The sequence below is a fragment of the Protomyctophum bolini genome (genome assembly GCF_963924005.1).
Source record: "Protomyctophum bolini genome assembly, chromosome: 4".
In the NCBI taxonomy this organism is placed as follows: Eukaryota; Metazoa; Chordata; class Actinopteri; order Myctophiformes; family Myctophidae; genus Protomyctophum; species Protomyctophum bolini.
This window is the reverse complement of record NC_137865.1, coordinates 37,041,587-37,062,260: the sequence shown is the minus strand read 5'-3', so window position 1 is coordinate 37,062,260 and position 20,674 is coordinate 37,041,587. Positions and strand designations below refer to the sequence as shown.

General features: G+C 40.7%; 3 protein-coding genes across 3 annotated transcripts; all 3 read left to right on the top strand.

The window, feature by feature from the left end:
- Window positions 1–850: 850 nt before the first annotated feature.
- On the top strand, window positions 851–6,699 carry coq9 (coenzyme Q9 homolog). Its single transcript, XM_080760831.1, has 9 exons — window positions 851–987; window positions 1,565–1,811; window positions 2,405–2,540; window positions 2,965–3,107; window positions 3,190–3,274; window positions 3,621–3,725; window positions 4,790–4,945; window positions 5,606–5,659; window positions 6,023–6,699. Exons 1-9 carry the CDS (start codon window positions 930–932, stop codon window positions 6,056–6,058), a joined length of 1,020 nt encoding a protein of 339 aa, XP_080616957.1. The 5' UTR covers window positions 851–929; the 3' UTR covers window positions 6,059–6,699.
- Window positions 6,700–7,143: 444 nt separating this feature from the next.
- polr2c (RNA polymerase II subunit C) lies at window positions 7,144–10,599 on the top strand. The gene is made up of 9 exons (XM_080761800.1): window positions 7,144–7,336; window positions 8,295–8,344; window positions 8,424–8,492; window positions 8,731–8,783; window positions 8,913–9,041; window positions 9,492–9,543; window positions 9,716–9,884; window positions 10,144–10,218; window positions 10,350–10,599. Exons 1-9 carry the CDS (start codon window positions 7,251–7,253, stop codon window positions 10,492–10,494), a joined length of 828 nt encoding a protein of 275 aa, XP_080617926.1. The 5' UTR covers window positions 7,144–7,250; the 3' UTR covers window positions 10,495–10,599.
- A 1,462-nt stretch (window positions 10,600–12,061) lies between these two features.
- LOC308314569 (diacylglycerol O-acyltransferase 1-like) lies at window positions 12,062–19,273 on the top strand (the record flags this gene model as incomplete). The annotated part of the gene is made up of 16 exons (XM_080762199.1): window positions 12,062–12,204; window positions 12,499–12,586; window positions 13,199–13,239; window positions 13,347–13,432; window positions 13,670–13,722; window positions 13,813–13,918; window positions 14,078–14,182; window positions 15,448–15,551; window positions 15,762–15,800; window positions 16,562–16,597; window positions 16,695–16,778; window positions 17,084–17,193; window positions 17,298–17,363; window positions 17,490–17,577; window positions 17,729–17,791; window positions 19,069–19,273. The coding sequence occupies 16 exons, from the start codon at window positions 12,062–12,064 to the stop codon at window positions 19,246–19,248; spliced, it is 1,392 nt and encodes a 463-aa protein (XP_080618325.1). The 3' UTR covers window positions 19,249–19,273.
- Window positions 19,274–20,674: the final 1,401 nt, after the last annotated feature.

Genomic DNA, 20,674 nt, shown 5'->3' with positions numbered 1-20,674 from the left:
GTTATTATGTCGGTGTCCCTTTTATGCCCAATTGGCCATAAATAGCCTATGGAGTTCTTTGTCAGGCATGCCCAAATATGGAGACTTTGGAGAGTATGACTATATGCAGTTGTCAGAACATAAGTGTGATGTCAGAACAGGCCAGCTCCATATATGGAGATCTATAGGGGTGATCTGGATTTGGGCCCTGTCCAGAGCCTGCATGGGCAGAGGCTTTTGGTCTGGTTCTTGACAACCGTGGGCCCTACGGACTCGACACCGGGCAATATAATTTAACATAAATCTGGTATGGGGTTCCCGTCCTAGCCAAAGATTTAGAGTGACTCTCGATAAAATACATCTACGAGGTTAAATCTTAGGCTAGTCCCAGTGTCCCACTCCCATGCGGTGGCCGGGTCCGTAATTTGGGTTTAAATCAAAAACCACTGGTTTAAATCAGGTCAACGTACAAACTCCATATATGGATATGGACGATTAGCATTGTCATCGTGACAAGCATTTGTAGTTGTTGCCCTTGAGCGGGTAGAGGGAAGCGTATTTGCTAGGCTCCTCACGAGAGACTCCATCGCCTTCCGTACGAGACAGGATATTTGACCTTACAAACTCAGATATTCTCAGCTATATCTGGCCTAACCCAGACAGCTCTTAGTTTGAGTATATTTTTATACAATCAATCAATCAATCAATCAATCAATCAATCAATCAATCAATCAATCAATCAATCAATCAATCAATCAATCAATCAATCATCACAGGAAAGACTAGCCCAAAGTCGCTTGTAATAAGCGGACATGGCAACGCTGCTCACCTGAGTCATCACCAGTCGACTGAGACTAAACGAACGAGTCGCTTAAAAATGACGCTTACGTGTTCAAGAAAAAAACAACATATCAGTGCACTGTGAATGTTTAGCTTGAGTTGAAGCTGATATGGCGGCTCTGCTAAGAGGACTGCGGGTTGGAAGGACACTTCGTGGGCTTGGCAGTGGTAAGACAAGCAGTGCCAGCGAGATCTTGGTGTAGTTTACCGTGATTTAATTCACCGTGGAATTGTTCTGTTAAATGCTTTGACTGTTCTCTGTGCATGAATCTGATACTGGTTGCATAATGGACCAATGTCACTGCAAGCAACTGACTTGACATGTTCTTTAGGGAGAAGGTGATCATGAAGGACAGGATTAGGTAACAGCTATAGTGTTTACTTTACCAACTGTAACTTTCGGAATACATTGAATCGAAAGACGATGTACATCTTGGTAAAGTTAGTGAGCTTCATTCGTTAAACCTTAAACTTGCATTGGCAAACTTGGCATGGTCTTGTGCAAACTGCAAACAAGTGGGTGCGTACAAATGTGGGCGAATACCCTCAATGGACATGCATGCAAGCTTTCATGTGCAATCTAATTTAAGTATATTTTTCCAGATATACTATAACATTTGGCAAAAGAGCAATATTGCTGCTATTTGGTCTTGTCTTATACACGTGTATTAGTTAAGCTGATTTATTTTCTATGGCCACATTAGCTCTTGCCTCTTGTCTGATAGACTTTCTTTGTGTGTTGCAGTGGTGGCTGCACCCACCACAGTGACAACCCATCAGTGTAACACCCTGAGACGAGGCCTCTACTCGTCAGCACTGAGACTTCAGGATGAATCCAAAGCTGACAAGACCTCATCCTCTGCTGCTCCCTCATCCACAAACTTCCATGAGCACTACCAAGCTCACACTGGTGAACAAGACACAACAACAGCAGGTTCCCAGGAGGCCTCAGCACACGATCCCGAGGAGGCTTCCAGCAGGTCAAACACTAGGTCAGGACCACAACTCATAGATGCATGACACCCACCCCACCTTGGCCTGGTCTATTTAAATTAGTCCACTCAAAATAACGAAGCCTTTGTTCGGTTAACATTTAATATTTCTGTCGCGTAAGATGGGAATGAACTGCTACACATGTGACATTTTATGCAGCATGTTCAACTCGCTAATATTTTCTTGTGTGTAGTAATTGCATTTGATTGTAATTCAGTCCATCTCTCAGTTTGTGGACATACAGTAAGTTAACTGTCTGACTTTTTACTTACTTACTTTTACTCCCTCTGCATCAAAAAGCCTTATCTTTTCATGCAGAGTTAAAAAATGTGGAAAGACTTATCTGTAGCTTAGATACATACTGTATGTTAAAACGTATGTTACAATAAACTATTTTTGTCTGCTAAAATAAGTGAATCATAATACCACAAGGGAATAATAGGTCAGATGTCTATTTGTTGAAAAACATTGATAATTCATTGCTTGTTATATACAGTATAGTGTGATGTGCTTATATTTACAATTATTATTATGGATTATGTGCTTTTTAAGCTAATAGGCTTATATTTTGTTGCCTTGCACTTGTTTACAGTTATCAAGACCAGAGTGGAGAGCAGGAGGAGGAATACGAGACGGAGGAACAACTGCAAGGACGTATGTTAACGGCTGCCCTGGAGTTTGTCCCACTGCACGGATGGACCATGGAAGCCATCGCTGCTGGGGCTGAGGTAGGTCTGGGCAATTAACCGAAAATATATCGAAACCGATAGTTGGAACCAATAACCAACGCATGATTGAATAATCAAGAAGCAACCACAGAAAAATATAATGGGCTTTTTATATCTTTTTATAGCATCTACTAAATCGTTTAGTCTGATTAACCACTTAACACTGTACACTACAGTATAATACGTAAAATAGAACTTGCAAAATGGTGGCATGTAGAAATAGTAGCTCACAGCGCAAAGCTGTGTTCTGTTTTTTGTGCTCAAAGCACAAAGCTCACATCGCTTTGCATTTCGACGTGTTTTGAGCTTGTAGATCTGCTATATTCACTATTAAGAAAATATGAATCGTTCATTAATTGTAATTAAGGCAAAATAATTAATTGTAAGTAAACTAACAACATGTTTTTGTTTGTGTTCACCACAGACCCTAGGCCTATCCTCTGCATCCACTGGTATGTTCAATAATGGTGCTGGAGACCTGGTCTTGCATTTCATTGCCCAATGCAATTCGCAGCTGACCGAGATAATGGCTGAACAACACAACCAGGTCCAACTGGGCCATGCTGAGTATGTGCACTGCACACACGCACAACCCCATTGCTTGTTTCTCTTTGCAAATTTAATTTATTAATTACTAAATCTTTTGTAGACCAAAGGAGACGGCTGACTTTCTAAGGGATGCTGTGGAGACCAGACTGAGGATGCATATTCCATACATTGAAAAGTGGCCCCAGGTACTTTGTGCATAATGACGATACAGGGTGCAGAGGGCGGTTAAATGTGCAGAGGGCGGTTAAATGTGCAGATTTAACCCATTGACGCCTGGTGCAACGTATACGTTGTTCTACCCTTGATACCGGCCGCGCTCTCTGTGTCTCATCAGCTATTGCTATACATGTAGCAACATAACTATTTAAAAAAAAAAAATCATCAGAATTTGAAGGTTTTCAGAAACCTTAGGTCAGGCCCTAGAAGGCGTTCCCAGATTCGGCCTCAGGCATCAATGGGTTAAGACATTGGTTCATTGGTATCACTTTGTCGCACGTTTTCACCATCTACATAAATACTTCCCCCATGCAGGCTATGAGCATTCTCCTGCTCCCTCACAACATCCCTGACAGCCTGAAGCACCTGTCCAACCTGGTAGATGATGTCTGGTACTACGCTGGGGACCGGTCCACAGATGTGAGTGGACCACATCATCCACATGATCATAGAACCTCCCCTCCCACTCACACTTTCCTCTCTCCCTTTCATCACAACCCCAGCAATGCCCGGCCTGCCACTTCCCAGGTTAACTCTACTTACCCACCGACACCTTAACCTCTTTTTATTTATTTTTGTGTTGTGATGTTTACTACCATAGACAAATAGACACTACTGTGTTGCTGTATTCTAATCATAGACAGAAAGGCATGCGTCACATAAGGGGACGTTCGGTAGGCCAATTGTTTTCTCTTGCCAATAACGCAAATAACTTTGAATTGATAAGTTCCAGAAAAGACGATCTGTTATTGGCCAGTAGTCACTACAGGTCGCTCCAATGAACTGCAGCTGCATTCTATATCTATAATTCTAATTGTGTCGATCTCTTTCTGTTTATTATCCAGCTACCACATTATACTTGTTGCTTACTATGAAAACCTGAAAAACCTGTCTGTCCGTCGATCCGTCACGCCTCCATATATGGTTGTCACTTATCAGTCCATCACGCCTTGTGACATGTGATGCCACCATATATGGTCGTCAGTCTATCACGTCTCGTGACACGCTCGATATATGAAGATCATGACACTGGCCTGATCAAACCCTGGATAGCCATACATGGAGAAGACTGGATCATCACCGCTACATACTAATTCCTACACGGTTGTGTTTATAACACGCCCCCGGGCAAGTTAAGTTTACTGAGGTTAAGGTTAGATTTAGGTATAGTTTTCTTGAGGTTAGGGTTAGGCTTAGGTTTAGGTATAGTTTTACTGAGGTTAGGGTTAGGCTGTCAATCACAGTGACTGGCCAATCACAGCGCGTCGACTGCACAACCCGTGTAACCCGTGGATCTGCATATATGGAGCCGGCCACCAACTCTACATGTTGATCTGACCCCCCATGCCAAAGTGCCAGCACTCGCCCAGCAGTGCCAGCGCTCGCCCTTTAGGGCGAGGTCGCTTCTCGCCCTCAGGGCGTCTTACTGGTTTTACCTAACTCATTGTCTTTTTACATATACCGGTAATCTCTGTCTTTTGTAGATGAACTGGTACACAAAACGGGCAGCACTCACAGGCATCTTTAACACTACGGAGCTTGTGATGCTTCAAGATTCCTCCCCAGATTTCCAGGATACCTGGAACTTTCTTGACAACCGCATTCAGGATATAAACAAGATGGCTTCCACGGCAAAACAGGTACAATCACGTAACAAACACATCCTACAGTAGCGCACAGGAAGAAGTGTCATAGAGATAACTTATCTCACTTCAGGACATGCCTCACAATTAAGCCCTATGTGAAGGCTGACCACACTTTTTTGACTTGAGAGCTACTTTCAAAATGACCGGCTGAACAAGATCTATCCATTAAAAGAAATAGTATCCCATTTCTGAAAATAATTCAGAAATGGGATACTATTTAATTTAATGGTAAAAGAAAATAGGGGGGGGGGGGGGGGGCTTTGGAATAGTGGCGATGGTGTTACATAAAAGACAAACACACTTGGAATGGGAAAGAGGGGAGGAAATGGAATTGGAAGGGTTTTCTTGTATATAATAACTACTACTGAAGTTCTTGTGAAACACACTTGAAAATTGTGTATTGTGGGTTTGAGCTGACAGGCCCTTTTTGATGTCAATCAATCAAGTCAACTTAATTCAAGTGGCAGATGCCAAAAATAAAAATTGTTTTTATTTATTATATTTAAAATGAAATCATATTTTTAGGGGAATGTCATGTGATCTGCTGGTAGATCATGATCTTTTGTGCACCCCTGCCCTATGCGATATGACAAAAGGCCCTATGCTGTATAAGCCTTAAGCTATATGACGGTGGTATTTTATTCCATTCAATAGGTGCAGGCAACTGGCGAAGCAGTAGTTCAAGGACTGATGGGGGCTGCAGTAACAGTAAGTTTCCTTTAAAAGAGTATCATGTTTTAGTTAAACCCTATGTACTTGTCCTAGTTGACCTCGGTCCCCCAGGACTCTGTAAATCCTCATTTATTTCCTTTACACCAAACATCTTCACCTAAATTAGCTGATCTACAAGCTCGCAACACGTCTCCCTATGATGGATTGTGATTTGTGAGCTTGTAGATCTGCTGTTTTCAGCTAATGTTCCCACCCAGTATAGGCACTCTCTCTTATACACAGTGATTCAGTGTAAAAGAAAAGTATTTGCATGTACATGTGATCATTGGTTACAAAGTCATGACTTTAAAAATTATTTATGTATATTGACCTACTGTATATTTTACTCTCTTTCTGCAGCTGAAGAACCTCACAGGAATAAATCAGAGACGATGATGTAAAACATCACACTGTCAAGTCATTCTGATCCTACCCATCTTGTTTATTGTCTATTTGAAGTGCAATATCCCTGTGTTCACTGCAGCTCAGGCACCTGTCTCTTATGTGTAGTACTGTATGTAGATTCAAGTTTTTCGTTTTGAAGGTTTTTATTCATCAGCTATAGTGTGCCATAGAGGCCTGTCTTTTTAGCCTGGGTTCCAGTCTGATTCGCTGCCTTCCGTGGATCCGTTTTGTCACCCGCTACTCCAGTTCACGGAGCGCAGCGAATCAGGCTGGTACCCAGGCCCAAAATGTTTTTTTGTCATTTGCCAAATCGCTGACTTTGCTTTGTGGTTTCTTTCACCTAGCACACATTGATAGATTTCCCCTCTCCATCTATGCCAGGTTATTTTCCCTTTTGTAAAAAACAAACAAACAAGGATATAAAGATTTATAATGGATTTGTCATTGGCTGAGATTATCTTGAACTCTCAAACATTTTCATTTCCATTTCTTTTTGTATGTTGGATAAAAAGAAAATAAATTTCTGTCAAATTAATTAAAAAAAATACATATTTAAGTCTTTGTCTAAGAAATATTTCTGATCTAGATTTGATCGAAACATTGAACTTGCAATAAACAGTGGGCGCATATTAGCACGGTGTACTGTAGAGTCTTAATTTTATTGACGTTAATTGTTTATCCTGCACCTGTCCTGGACACTACAGTCGATTATTGAGTATGCGTGCACTTCTCTCATCAACTAGGGTTTCCAGTTCCACATCTTCTGAATGTAGCAGAAGATGAAAGTGATGAAATATTGTGTCATTCAAAAACGTATTTCATATTTGTTGAGTAAACCTGTAAAATGTACAGGTGCATATAGACTATCCTATATTAAAATTGCCTAGTACTCTGTGTGTGGGACCATGGATATAATTTATATAAGAAAGGATATGATGAGTACTGCGTACTCTTACTAAATGCTGCATTTACTCTATGGCTCTGTGAGTAGGACGTAGGATGAGCTTTTATTTTGACGTTCCAATGAAATGTGTGACCCGGATATCAAATATTTGTGGGCCAACAGCCAATCATTGCGAACCTTTTGTAACGCGCAGTGGCGCACTACACAATACACATAACGACCACTGCCAGGAAAGCAAACATTCTTTTTATACCAAGTTGTATTCATTTTATTCAAGTCATGCCGTATGCTAACCAGCCAACGGTGAAAATTACAGAATTAACAGACGAGAATGTCAAGTTTATTATTGAGAACACCGACCTGGCGTGAGTATATACCGTATATTTATTTATTTCGCTCTGAAAGTGCGATCACTGTCCAACTGTTAGCTAACGGCTATCATTAGCACTGCAGCTTACTGAAGAAACATACAGCAACGACTGCGCTTTCAAGACCTTTACTATGATCTTCTGAAACAGAAAATGCACTTGTGTGTAACTTAACTGTAGTCACTTAGCATGTATCCACATTCCATGCTCATTGACGTGGTACCATGATATAGGAGACATAACATGCAAACATTGATCAAAATAACAAGTATTTACATTCTCTATTGTGTAGACTTCTTGTAAATTAACTTTAGCAGATGTTTAACACAAATGTGAGAGTGTAAATGAAACGGGTCCATTTGGTTACCAGCTTTCCATCATTTAGCTCGGGACGAATATTGACCCTATAAACAATTTAGTATTATGTAAGGTTTTGCCCACTCAAATTGTACCTAGTCAGATAATCCCCACATATCCTACAACAACTTCTGTGAACAGACTTCACTGTAGTAGCTTTTCATAAATTATATTTGTACTTAGGCTGTCTGCTGTCATGAAAGTTTATAGTTAGAGAAATTCAAAGTCCAGCCGTCTGCTGTCCAGCATCTCCCACCCCTCACTGGGGAAAATTCTGGGAGGAAAACAGAAACTGGGTGAGTTGTCTTGTTACCCTGGGGACCACCTGGAACACCCTCAAGGACCACTGCATTTGTGGTCCCGGGACCACTGGTTGAAAATCACTGGACTGCAGATTAAACTTTTAGGTTATTGAAGGCCAATTGGTCGCAGGTACAATCCTGAGTGTTAATTTACATATGAGAGAGTACTAATGTAACTAAATGGACACGTAAGTCGTGAGGTTCCGTTCATTCGTTTTGATTTATCCTATTGTACAGCAAAGGTAATTTAGCCTGGGTTCCTAGCCTGATTTGCTGCGTGCTCTTGTGATCTTCAGGGTCACAAATTCCATACGGCGAGTCTTCATGTCAGAGGTTGCCACAATAGGTAAGATTTGCTTCAGTGGAGGAAACTTGTTACATGTCATGACTACTTCGTGGCATAACATGCATGACTTTCATTTCAGCTATCGACTGGATCCAGATCGATGCCAATTCATCTGTACTTCACGATGAGTTCATTGCCCATAGAGTAGGTATGTGATATATGCAGAGTGAAATGCCTATTGTACCATGAAAACAGTGTGTAACTCTACTGCACCTTTACTATTTGTGTATGTATGCATCTCCTTTGTGTGGACATAAATAAATTGTGTGTGTGTGTGTGTGTGTGTGTGTGTGTGTGTGTGTGTGTGTGTGTGTGTGTGTGTGTGTGTGTGTGTGTGTGTGTGTGTGTGTGTGTGTGTGTGTGTGTGTGTGTGTGTGTGTGTGTAGGCCTTATACCACTGACCAGTGATGACATTGTGGACAAAATGCAATATTCTAGGGTAAGGGTCTCAAAAATAATTGTACAAAGAATCTGCTGCACAAATTATGATTTTGGACGGTCTTGATATTTATTCTCTCAGTAGCGAACATGCTGTGTCAGCGTCTTACTTTTTTTTAATCACATCCAGGACTGCACATGTGATGACTTCTGTCCAGAGTGCTCTGTTGAGTTGACCTTGGATGTTCGATGTACAGAGGACCAGACTCGTCACGTCACCTCTCGTGACCTCTTGTCCAACAATCCCAGAGTCATACCTGTGAGTGCTTCTCAGTTGCTGTAACGTCAATAAAGCACAATGAAACTCTCTCATCGCACGGTGAAGGGTTTGTGAACTTGAAGATCTGCAATTATTTATTTTTGCCTATAATGACATGCTCGTAACAACGATGCCAGATTGAATGTTAAAAGTTAGTTAAAAAAGGCTAAGGTTTTGTTCCCAAACCTTTAGCTTGAGACCGAAAAGAGAAATGTTATGTCTGTACTCAAGCTTGTGTGGTAACACGTTGAGAGCTTCTAGATTTGCTGTTTTCAAGTTGTTTTGAAAAATGTTTTCTGAAATTATTACTTGAAAATCTTTTGAAATAATTACATCGATTTTGTAGGAAACGAACAAAACAAGAAAGGGATGTTTTCTCGTGCCCCAGAAAAATGGGCCCACAACATAATGTTTGGGAATCACTGCAGTGGTTTATGTTGTGTTTCACAGGTGACCTCCAGGAATCGAGACAATGATCCCAATGACTATGTTGAACAGGATGGTAAGCTTAATTCCTTCTCTGTTACACTCTGTTCGCATATTCCCAATCAAGTCGTTCCCGGTCTCCAATCGTTTGCTCTTCTATAAGTTCACTGTATGGTTTCATCTGATCTCGCCCTACTAACTCTTTTGTCCTTCCCCTCCCCTCGCTTTGATCTTCTTCACCTCCACAGACATTTTACTGGTCAAGCTTCGTAAGGGTCAGGAACTGCGTCTGAGGGCCTATGCCAAGAAGGGCTTTGGCAAGGAGCATGCCAAGTGGAATCCCACAGCAGGGGTGGCCTTTGAGTATGACCCGGACAATGCACTGAGACACACTGTGTACCCACGACCTGAGGAGTGGTGCGTTACATCTTTTCTGTTTTTGCCACTTGCCAGTGCATTTTATTGAGGTTTCTTTTTCTGCACTGTAATTTTTTTCTCTTATTTTAATGTTCATTCTGAACTCCTGAATTTTAATTGTTCTAAAATGTCCTTTTAAAATGTGCCGTGGCTGATGTGGCGAAGCATACATTTTATACAGAATGAAGACTATTTGAATAATAATAGAATGCACATTGCGCATGTGTTTTGACTGGACTGACACAACTGTGATCCCCAGGCCAAAGAGTGAATACTCTGAGATTGAGGAAGATGATGTGCAGGCCCCCTACGATCCAAATGGAAAACCAGAAAGGTAAGCTATCTGCTCCTCTCCTCCTGGGTATTAGAAGGTTACTCAACATACAGAGTAGAATAATATACTGAGCTTGTCACGATTATGTTGTTCTAAAAACTACTCCTCATCTGCGACCTTTACCCTGACAGGTTCTACTATAATGTGGAGTCGTGCGGCTCTCTACGACCAGAGACCATTGTAATGTCAGCACTAGCCGTGCTCAAAAAGAAGCTGAGTGACCTACAGACCCAGCTCAGCCATGAGATCCAGAGCGACGTTCTCACCATCAACTGAAGCCTGACTCATATTTTACCTGCACGTAGGTGTAGCTCACCAAAGATAACCGATCTACAAGTAGTAGATTGGCTATTTTCGATGTGCAAACACCCACGCAAAATTATACAGCATAATGGGGCTTTGAGGGCTCTTCCTCTGAGCAAACGGCTGTAATTCAGAAAGCATTCATCTCTAGTTTGAATGCTGATCAACCATCAACGCCCAGATTGCAATTGACAGTGTTCTTTTTTTGTTTGTTTGGTCATGTTTAAGTGTTAGCAGATATGGCATGTGATTGAAGTGAGTGTGTTTGAAATAAACATTCTTCTAAACATGCTACAAAATTATGATTTGGAAGGGAAAAAAAACTGTTCATTTAATGTGTCCTTTCCTTTGTTAGGTTGTTTCAAATGTTATCAGACCTGGTATAGTTGTTTACTGATTGAAGGAAATACAAATATTCTTTTACAAATAAATTCCAATTTCGAATTAAACAAATGTTATGTATTTCATTCATTTTGATCAAAATAAGTATGTTTATTCAGTTTAAAATCACACATAAAAAGTCCAGCCTAGGTCAAGATCTTTCTTATTGTTACATCTTACAAAATGTGACTAGAGTAGACATGAGCACTTTTTCACAATACCAAATTAAGAATGTTATCAAAAGTGAAAATAAGACATACTACAGTAGGCTATAGCACACTTTGAAGTCAAGTGCTCAAATTGGTGCATGGGCCCTGCTTCAACATATTCTACCTCACTGGCTGTCTTGCTGATGCAGAGTTTGAAATGCAAAATAAATAAATAAAAATAGTTTTAAGAAGGATAATAAGTGACATATACGGAATTGTGTTGTTAAATTATTTTGTTTTACTTTAGTTTAGAGTTTAGACATTCCATTGTATAATAACATTGTAACGATATTGGTGGCAGCCAGCTGGAGGTAGAGGGAACTGCACTTGCATTTATTTGGTATGACAGTTTGCGTACCATCCTGCATGCTACCTGGTCTGGACTGGATCGTTCTGAATTAAGAATGGCTAATCGGTGGCGGAAAATATATCATTATGGGTCTAAATGATATCATTTCTATTTGACTCAGCAGCTATAACCATTCTACTCAGACTGGATGGCTGCTTGTTGTGGTATGTGGAGCTGCCTGCGGCCGTGATCGTGGCCGAGGCATGAAAAGGTGCGTAGCCAGCAGCTGTCATTTGGGAACACCACGGTTTAAACGGAACGCTCGCCTCGCTGCATGTAATGTGAATAATCCGAGTGGGATAGCTAAACTGTCATGCCTGCAGGGTGCATTAGCTCAAAGCACACATGCAGTGCCATATAAGAAAACGAAATATTTTATTTCAGCATCTCAAGGAAGGTTAAATTAGAACCCATCTTAGTGTTGAATTTCAGACTAGTCTAGCTATAGGTCTATAATGATGTATGAGGCATATTTATTGTGTAGATTATTTTTAAACATTTACTACTGCTTTTCTTTTGCAAGAATTTTATGGAGCCAACCCATCATCTCTGAGATTTTTAGTTTCACTACAGTGACAATTAAAGCCTCAAACTAGGCAATATGGACCTAGACATGGATGCAGTGAGGAAGAGGTTCTCATCTGCCTGCTCCCCGTCCTCCAGTGAAGAGGATGAGGATGATGAGGAAATCTATCAGTCTACATCTGTTACTGGCCCACAGGATGAACACACACTCATGCTCTGGTAACCTCTCATCATGTATGATAATTTCCTGTGCTGAAGTTGTGAGAATAAAGATTTCACATTTGCTTCAGTTTTCCCCATCAACGCTTGTCCTGAAAAGGAATAAAATCTAATCTGGATCAAATGTGTTTACGGAATAAAAAAGGGGGGACTTGCAAGAGGGTTTTAGTTTGCCACACTTAGGGGACATGGCTGTTAACAGTTGAGAAACTCATCTAAAAGTGGAAAATGTGGTGCATATCATAATCACACTGAAGCATGCATGCACATGAAACTAACTTATTTTTTGTTCAGTTGCCACTGTGTTCAGGATTCGCTGCTGAGCTCCAACAGTTGTTTCACTGACTACAGAGGTGTCCGCAACTGGATTATCATCCTTCTGGTGGGTGACTCATTTTAACACTATTCTATTGTTGTTGTGATGTTCTAATGTTATTATTAGGCTAATTAAGTTTCTATCAAAACTTTTCTACCTTTTTTTAGTGCTGGATCACTAGCTATTCAAAACAATCCTCAAGGACCACCTCACACATCACCTACTATACGTAGTATACTATAGGCACAGAACAGGATTGTGTCAAAGGTTGTGTTAAACCAGACGCAGGATGTCTCAATAGAAGAGCAGCTAGACCAAATACAACCACCCCAATTGTGTAAGTTATATTGTATTAACGCTCCCATACAGATTGGACAAAATATTCACAAATGAATGGACCACCTACTGTATTATACCATGGGACACTAGTGGTCTGTGGACCACTGGTTGAGATACTGTAGGCCTATGTGTAGTCACATAATACATTGTCCATCAATAATTGTAACTTTAAACCTTGCGATTGTGAACCATTTTTCGATGCACCAAAAAAACACTGCATTGTCTTGTCTGACTAGCTTCTTTCCTTTTTATTTATTTGTGAAAACGTGCCATTTTTGCTGATATCTCAATCAAAATGACACCCAGTGTTTCCCTGGCTACAATTGTGATGATTTTCAGGTCTTGACATATGCACATTTGATCTTGGAGAACTATATACAGTACGTGAGTATGAACTAAAAACTGTCTTGCACATGCACTCACACATCACTCACTCACATGTACACATGTATAATAATGTTTTGTCTTATTTGTTTCCTTAAATTAGACATGGATTTTTAATAGATCTGAAGAAGGTTTTGGAACATCTCCCTGAGAAAAAATATGCCTGGTCATCTATCAACCTTATACTGGGTGAGATATCTGTTATTTATTATACCAATTATCTTAACCACAGCATCCATTTTCTGGGGGCCCGGAACAGAACACTTAACAGTCTGAAGTTTTAATTTGATTCAGGGGCTGGAGCCAGGTTAAAAGAGATTTGGTATAGATGGGGAAAAAAGCTCTCCAAGTACATTTGTAACTCAGGGGCCTATGTATGATCTGTTGGTTATTATGGACAATGTTGTGAACCTCAATTTCCTCCAGCCGGCAACATGTCTGCTATTGTGGCCTTGCTTCTCGAGAGGTCCCAGGAAAAGGTAAGACAAGCGCAAAATTGCATTACCTTTCTTTTCTTTTACTAAATCTGGTTCTGATATGGAAAATGCATGTCTATTCTATTCTATTAGGGTACTTTATCCTCCATCAATGGCCAGCGTTTACATCTAGGAAATCTAGGATTTCTCATGCTATTTCCCGCTGTTGTCATTCTATATGACTCTAAAATATCAACAGGTAAATATTACACAAGGAAGGTGCATCATTGTTATTTCTAATCCACCTGTTGTTGCAAGCAACAGAAGTAGGCCTATATTTGGTCTGCTACATACAACACTGTATAGTGTATACTAAGCATGTTGCATGTAGTATTGTGACTGCCCTTTTGTCCAGCAGGTGGAGCACTCTTCTCTCTGTGGACCTGCACTGTTCTGTGGCTTAAGCTATATTCCTACCAGGAAACTAACCGGTGGTACCGACAGGGTCATTTCATGGATGCAAGTATGTCATCAGTGGCAAAAGATGTCTGCAGGATTGGAACCCCAGAGTCCATTTCAGTTATGCCATGAACAATAACCACTTCTGTTCTGTTCACAATTATTACTGTATGTATTTTGCAGGGACAGACCAGAATGTATCACATGAGCCAGAAGTATATGACAAGCACCTTACTTTGCAAGGTGAAGCTACCTATTTAATTATTTTAAACTCTTTTAAACCTCCTCAAAGTGCGTTCTGGGGACTCCCAGTGGGGGTTCCAGTTGGTCACACTCCCCAGCATTTTAGTTAATATCATCTAAACCAATATTTCTACAAGCTGAGCTTGTACATCTGCTATTAAAAAACAACTCAAATCTTGTTGGGGTTCCCTGGCATAATATATTTTCAGATGGAGGTCCATGGCCAAATAGGGGGTCCTTGACAAAAAGGTTTGAGAACCACTGTTCTACGTTGAAATGTACTAATAATCCCAGTTTTCTAGAAGGTGGCTTGATTGGCATGAGCAGATTTTAACAGAAACAAAACCATAAAGATGTCATGCAATTTAATTGGGATATAATATCACTAAAGAAGACCTTTCCAGGTAGAAAGTAACGTTAATCCTACTATAAATGCGGCACGTCTGTGTGTGTGTGTGTGTGTGTGTGTGTGTGTGTGTGTGTGTGTGTGTGTGTGTGTGTGTGTGTGTGTGTGTGTGTGTGTGTGTGTGTGTGTGTGTGTGTGTGTGCGTGTGTGTGTGTGTGTGTGTGTGTGTGTGTGTGTGTGTGTGTCTGCATGCGTGCATGTGTGTTGCCCCACCGACTTCTAATTCGACACACGCATTCCATACCGCAGTGCCTGGTATCGAGTCGGTCGGACCCATGGTTCTCCAGAACCAGCACAAAATGATTACTTTTACTTGATTGATTACTTAACCAGTCCACTTTTCACAGTCAGTCAGTTTGCCCTCTTCAGACACAGGCATGCCCTCTTCAGACACAGGCAGATAGGCAGGTACAACAGAGATCTCCATCTCCATGTGGGACACAGACAGTTAAAACGGGTGCTATGACAAGTTGACAGGTATTATTAGGTTCCAAAGTTGCATCGTTCTCAAGTAGGCCAGGGGCCGACGCCGACGGGCACGTACAAGTCTAGTATCAATAAATTATCCTGCATCGTGCCTATGAGTTAAATAACTGTGCCAGATTCTGAATGAATGGGTTTTCTGCAAAACATTATTTATTTATTTATTCTTGTAAATGAGAAATTGATCTTCTTTTTAGATCTTTACTACTTCCTCATGGCCCCCACTCTGTGCTACCAGAGAAACTTCCCCCAAACCCCCAAAGTCCGTATCAACAAACTGCTGCAGAGGCTGATGGAAATGGTGAGTTGAATAATTGTCAGCATCATTAAAAAAATCATTAATTTGATGATTCTTTTCAGACCTCCAGTTCTAGGAAACACAGAATGGGGGGACTTTTTATTATTATTTCCACACAACAGCTCTAAGGTACAGGTATATTAATGACATAGTAAAATGCAGAAAATGAGTGGAATGCCCCTTTAATTACTGCCTTGCCTCTCCCACCTACAGATGATCCTTATTCAGGTCATAGTTGGAATCGTGCAGCAGGTAATTTGTTAAATAATATTAAATGTGTATTTTTGGCAATAATATTAAAATAATATGGCTGTTGGGCAGACCAGGTATGTCGAAAGGTTTTACCTGTTTTAGGAAATGAAATATTGTTTCAATATTTAAAAAACCCAGAACTAGCCAGACTTAATCACTTTCACTTTTTTTTTAAATCTAAAATAAAGAAATAGCTCATCTATAAACTCACAGCACATTGTGAGCTTGTAGATTTATGCTACTTTTGCATGACACAAAAGCATACATAAAAATAAATAAAAAGAAAACATGAAAGAAACATGGAGATGCAAGGTTTCTGCCCAACAGCAACAGAAATATTTATATAAGATCTTTAATGGCATATGCATTAACTATACCATAGCTTAGTGTTTAATTACAGTAATGTGCCACTGCATATTTTACAGTGTCTACCATGATGTTTTGCGCTTATATTAAAGCGTTATTCATAGTCTGGATTATCGGTGGTGAGGTGACCACCGAACTACAACATGACGTCACGAGCCGCGGTGAAGAGCAAACCACCGCCACCGCCCCAGTCCTTCTCTCTGTTTTTACTCACCACCGCTCAACGTTATTTCAGCTCCGGTGGTCACCTCACCACCGGAGCGGTGGTCAACTCACCACCGAAAATCCAAACTATTAATGAGCCTTTAGGGAGTTTAGGCTATACATTTTTATGGTGCTGTTTATCATCCACTCTGACTATTTGTTTGTTGCCTGTACATTTGGTTTTCTCTCAGTGGATTGAGCCCATCTTCCAGAGCTCAAAAGACTCTGTGAGTGATGTTTCCTATCATGTGATATCATATAATTTGATATTAGCATTGCAAAAGGGTCTATGCTGCAGCTGACTCTTTCTTTATGTATACATAGAATATGGACATCATAAGAAGGGTGGATCACCTAGCAGGGCTTGTGGCAAGTATCTTTTTACAATGTATTTTTGCAGTGTTGTTAGTAATATGATTCATTCCATCGACTCCAGATGAACAGGACTAGATTTGTCTTCAGATATTGCTGTCAGTCCACCATAAAGCAAATGTGTAGGTCTAGGTCTAGCACACCTGGGCTGGAATCCAGGTATTTACAGATAAAGGTTTAGAGACAAAACAAATTAAAACATCTAAGGCATTCTGTCAATGTGTGGTGGCTGTGTTTTCTGTGGTCTTTTGAGAGGGAAATGTTTAAAAAAAATCTGTACAGCAATGTGTTTAAATTCTCCTGATTGACAAAGTATCCATGGTAATGTATGCTCTTCTCAGGCACCAACTCATTTTTTATGGCTCCTCTTCTTCTTCCTGTCTCACTCGTACCTGAACTTCTGCGCTGAGCTCCTGCGCTTTGGAGATCGCCATTTCTATGGAGATTGGTGGTCAGTCAGTCATGTTATAATTGGACATCAGAAATTCTTTGTTTAAGTGTTTTTTTCTTATTTACAGTATAGATTTGTGATGGTATAAAAAATATGATTTATAGGAATGCCACAACCCTGATAACATTCTGGAGGAACTGGAATATTCCCTTTGAGAAATGGCGGCGCAGGTATTGCAGCCTAATGGTGCTGAAATTCTGTTCTGTTCCTTTTTTTGGGCTGATAGAATATGTTAGGCAGCAATCTTTAAACTAACACATTCTATCGTTTCTCCCTGTTTGTTGATGCTTATGAAGACATCTGTATGCACTGCTTGTGGAGAAGAATGTGTCCCCAACTCAAGCAGAGGTGTTGGTCTTTCTGCTGTCTGCTGTCCTTTGTGAGGTAAGACTACATACATACATATTGTGTGTGGTGTCAACAGGACTGGAATTATACAGCAATAATAGCATTGAAGGTCAAATAAAAAGATGATAATTACGAATAGTCAAAAATAACCTCATAACGTATTGTTTTTGGCCTTTGCCTCTTGCAGTATGTGATTGCTCTGCCTTTACACAGTTCCCGCATGTGGATCTTTCTCATGATGATACTTGAGGTGAGAGCTGCCTGTGTTTCACCATTTTATACAGGTTTATGAGATTAAACTGTTGCTCCAAATGGGAAGTGTGTGTAGCCTACCACTTAAGTTACATACACAGTATGCTCTCACAAAGTAATAGTTAGCAAACAAAAACTAATTAAGGTGCCAAACATCATATTAAAAAAAAGAAAGATTGCCATTCAATTTGCTGTGTTTCATCTGGGGATTATACCTACTGGTTTAAGAGACCGATCTCATAGCCTTCCGTCTAGTGCCGCCCTTCGGGTTAAATTTCCAATCTCAAAATATAATCTCATGATTCCCATGAAGATTGCTTAGCACATTTAGTATGAAACTACTGATTGTCCTACTGAACTTTCCTCTTCACAACCATTCCCAAAATGCCAACTTTAAAAAATGTTTTTATCCAATCACACCAGTATTGATGAGGGGCTGTTGACCTTGGTAAATAAGTCTAAAAGTATTTATTGATATTAACGTTACCTTCTACCTGGAAAGGTCTTCGTTAGAGATATCCCAATTACATTGCATATGTCATCTTTATGCTTTTGTTTCCGTTTACCGGTAATCTGCTCACGCCAATCAAGCCACCTTCTTAAAAACTGGGATTATTAGTACATTTCAAACCACTTTGGTATGGTTGGGTGTAAAGAGGTGTATGGCCTCTAGGGGCCACTAGCAAAGTCCCTGATTGACAAAAGAGACTCTTATCTTAAACACTTGATACTACATTAGAGGCCCGGCTGGAAGATTTATGTCAGGACAGGTAGCATCTTGTACAGTTTCATTTTGAAATGTTATTTTAATCTACATGACTATTAACTGTCGTGTACCCTACCGCCTTTAATCTTTTCATGTCAAAATCGGTGAACGTCGTTGTAACGTGATGTGTTGTGAGCTTGGAGATGGTCTATATGGTGTGTAGACTAGAGAAGAAATAAGGCTACAGACACCTATAGGGACTCAAGTCAATGAAGTATATCAAGTTTACATGGTTAATTACTTGCTTTCTACTAACTTGGTTGGATAGTATATGTAGACCAGTGGTTCTCAAACTTTTCAGATCGAGACCCAAAAGAGAGATTAGACGTTTGCCCGGGACCCAAACTAGTGAACATAGCTTTACAAGCGCACACACAATGCATTGCTTCTTGCCACATTGCAAGCTTGTAGATCAGCTATTTTCACTACTTCTTAATTAACAACAACAGATTCCTTTCCTCTCTTTGTTTTCCTATCTGTAACTAAGCATTGTCTATCCCCTCCTATAGCTTCTGGTGGCTGTTTTCCTTGGGCACTATTTCCAGGGTAACTATGGCAATGCCTTAGTATGGGTGTGTCTGCTGCTGGGCCCTCCTGTGGCGGTGACCTCCTACTTCCATGACCACTACATCAACCTTCATCAGCTTCATCATCTGTCTTTATCTTCACCGGGCACAATATCTTCCTGACTGATGATAGCCCCCAGTGAACTGTCTCCTGTCCTGTGGCATGGAGACACATGGTGGCAATCACATTGATTAGACCAAGATGACTGTGATCTGAGGTTAAATGAGGACCTTTTTAAGTTCCCACTGCACTGAGGAGGAGTAAGGAGATCCTTTGATGTGAGACTGTGATAATGTCTTCCAGTGTTTCTGATTAACAGTTCAGCAGTGCACTTGGGTGGTGTAGTGGTAAAGTCCCTGCCCACCACCATGGAGGTTTTGGGTTCGAATCCTCGTATCCGGCTTTGTCGGGTGTCTGTGTGAACACAATTGGCCTGTGTCCGTTTTGAACAAAATGCCTCAAATCTTAACACAGTGTGCGACTTCTGTGCAATTATGCAGGAACATTCCCACTAGGCAGAGGAAGAAATACTTTTCAAAACATTTTCAATTTCATGGTGGCAGGCCAATTCCTGTTTTACCTATAACTGCGCAGGAGGATGCTATACGCACACCAGTCTTAGTAGTGGTGCCGGTCCACGGTAGAACAATATAAATGTGAAGTCTTGAAAAGACAAAGGTGGCCGCACACACTTGTAGCCAAATTGTCGATACTTTATACCAACGTTTCGGTTGCCACTGCCTTCTTCAGGGTATCATATAAAACGTTGGTTTTTACTCTCTGCCTCATATCGACCTATTCTAATAAAGTATTGGCACGTTTTTGTATTTACCCAGGGTAGTAGCTGAGCACAAGTGCTCATTTTCAGCAACGCCCTGCACATAGAAACACACAGACAGACACACATTAAAACCTGGGATCTGACCAGTACAACCTCAATCTTATACTATTGGCCACTAAGCAGCTCCACTGGAGAAGTTGGGGGTTCAGTGCCTTGCTCATGGGCACTTCAGCGGTGTTGGGTGAGCGATGACCAATCACTTCCCGACCCAGATTTTTCCTGCCCGGGGAATCGAACCGACAACCTTTCGGCAACAAGGACACTCCTCTGACATGGTTTTTTTCCTTATCCTGTTCGATATGTAAAGCTGTCATCATATAGAACACTTTAATTACAGATAACGTAAGATATGTGACTAGTACTACATATTTTATTGGCTACAAGTGTGTGCGGCCAACTCACATTTAGCCTGGGCCGCGGTGAGCGGTCCAGGCACCTAGGCCGGCAATCCAGCCTGATGTTCGAGTCCCGAGCCCGTTGGCCTTTGCCACATGTATGTCTTCCCCCCATCTCTCTCCCGCTTTCATGTCTAATTACTGTACCCTATCAATAAAGGCAAAAACGGCTTAAAAATACTTCATATTTATAACTATACCGATCATTCTGTGTACAACTTTGTATGCGCACTCCCTAGCAGCTAAGTAAAATCCTTTGCCAGGGCGATCTTTGCAAAACACATTTATTTATATTACTCGCCCAGATGTTAT

What these genes read in the sequence shown, in the direction of transcription:
- polr2c (XM_080761800.1), top strand. Translation starts at nt 7,251, where the DNA reads ATGCCGTATGCTAACCAGCCAACGGTGAAAATTACAGAATTAACAGAC. An exon ending in TACCCACGACCTGAGGAGTG is followed by an intron (nt 9,885 to 10,143) that starts GTGCGTTACATC and finishes TGTGATCCCCAG; the next exon opens with GCCAAAGAGTGAATACTCTG. An exon ending in CCAAATGGAAAACCAGAAAG is followed by an intron (nt 10,219 to 10,349) that starts GTAAGCTATCTG and finishes TTACCCTGACAG; the next exon opens with GTTCTACTATAATGTGGAGT.
- coq9 (XM_080760831.1), top strand. Translation starts at nt 930, where the DNA reads ATGGCGGCTCTGCTAAGAGGACTGCGGGTTGGAAGGACACTTCGTGGG. An exon ending in CCATCGCTGCTGGGGCTGAG is followed by an intron (nt 2,541 to 2,964) that starts GTAGGTCTGGGC and finishes TGTTCACCACAG; the next exon opens with ACCCTAGGCCTATCCTCTGC. An exon ending in CTGGGGACCGGTCCACAGAT is followed by an intron (nt 3,726 to 4,789) that starts GTGAGTGGACCA and finishes TGTCTTTTGTAG; the next exon opens with ATGAACTGGTACACAAAACG.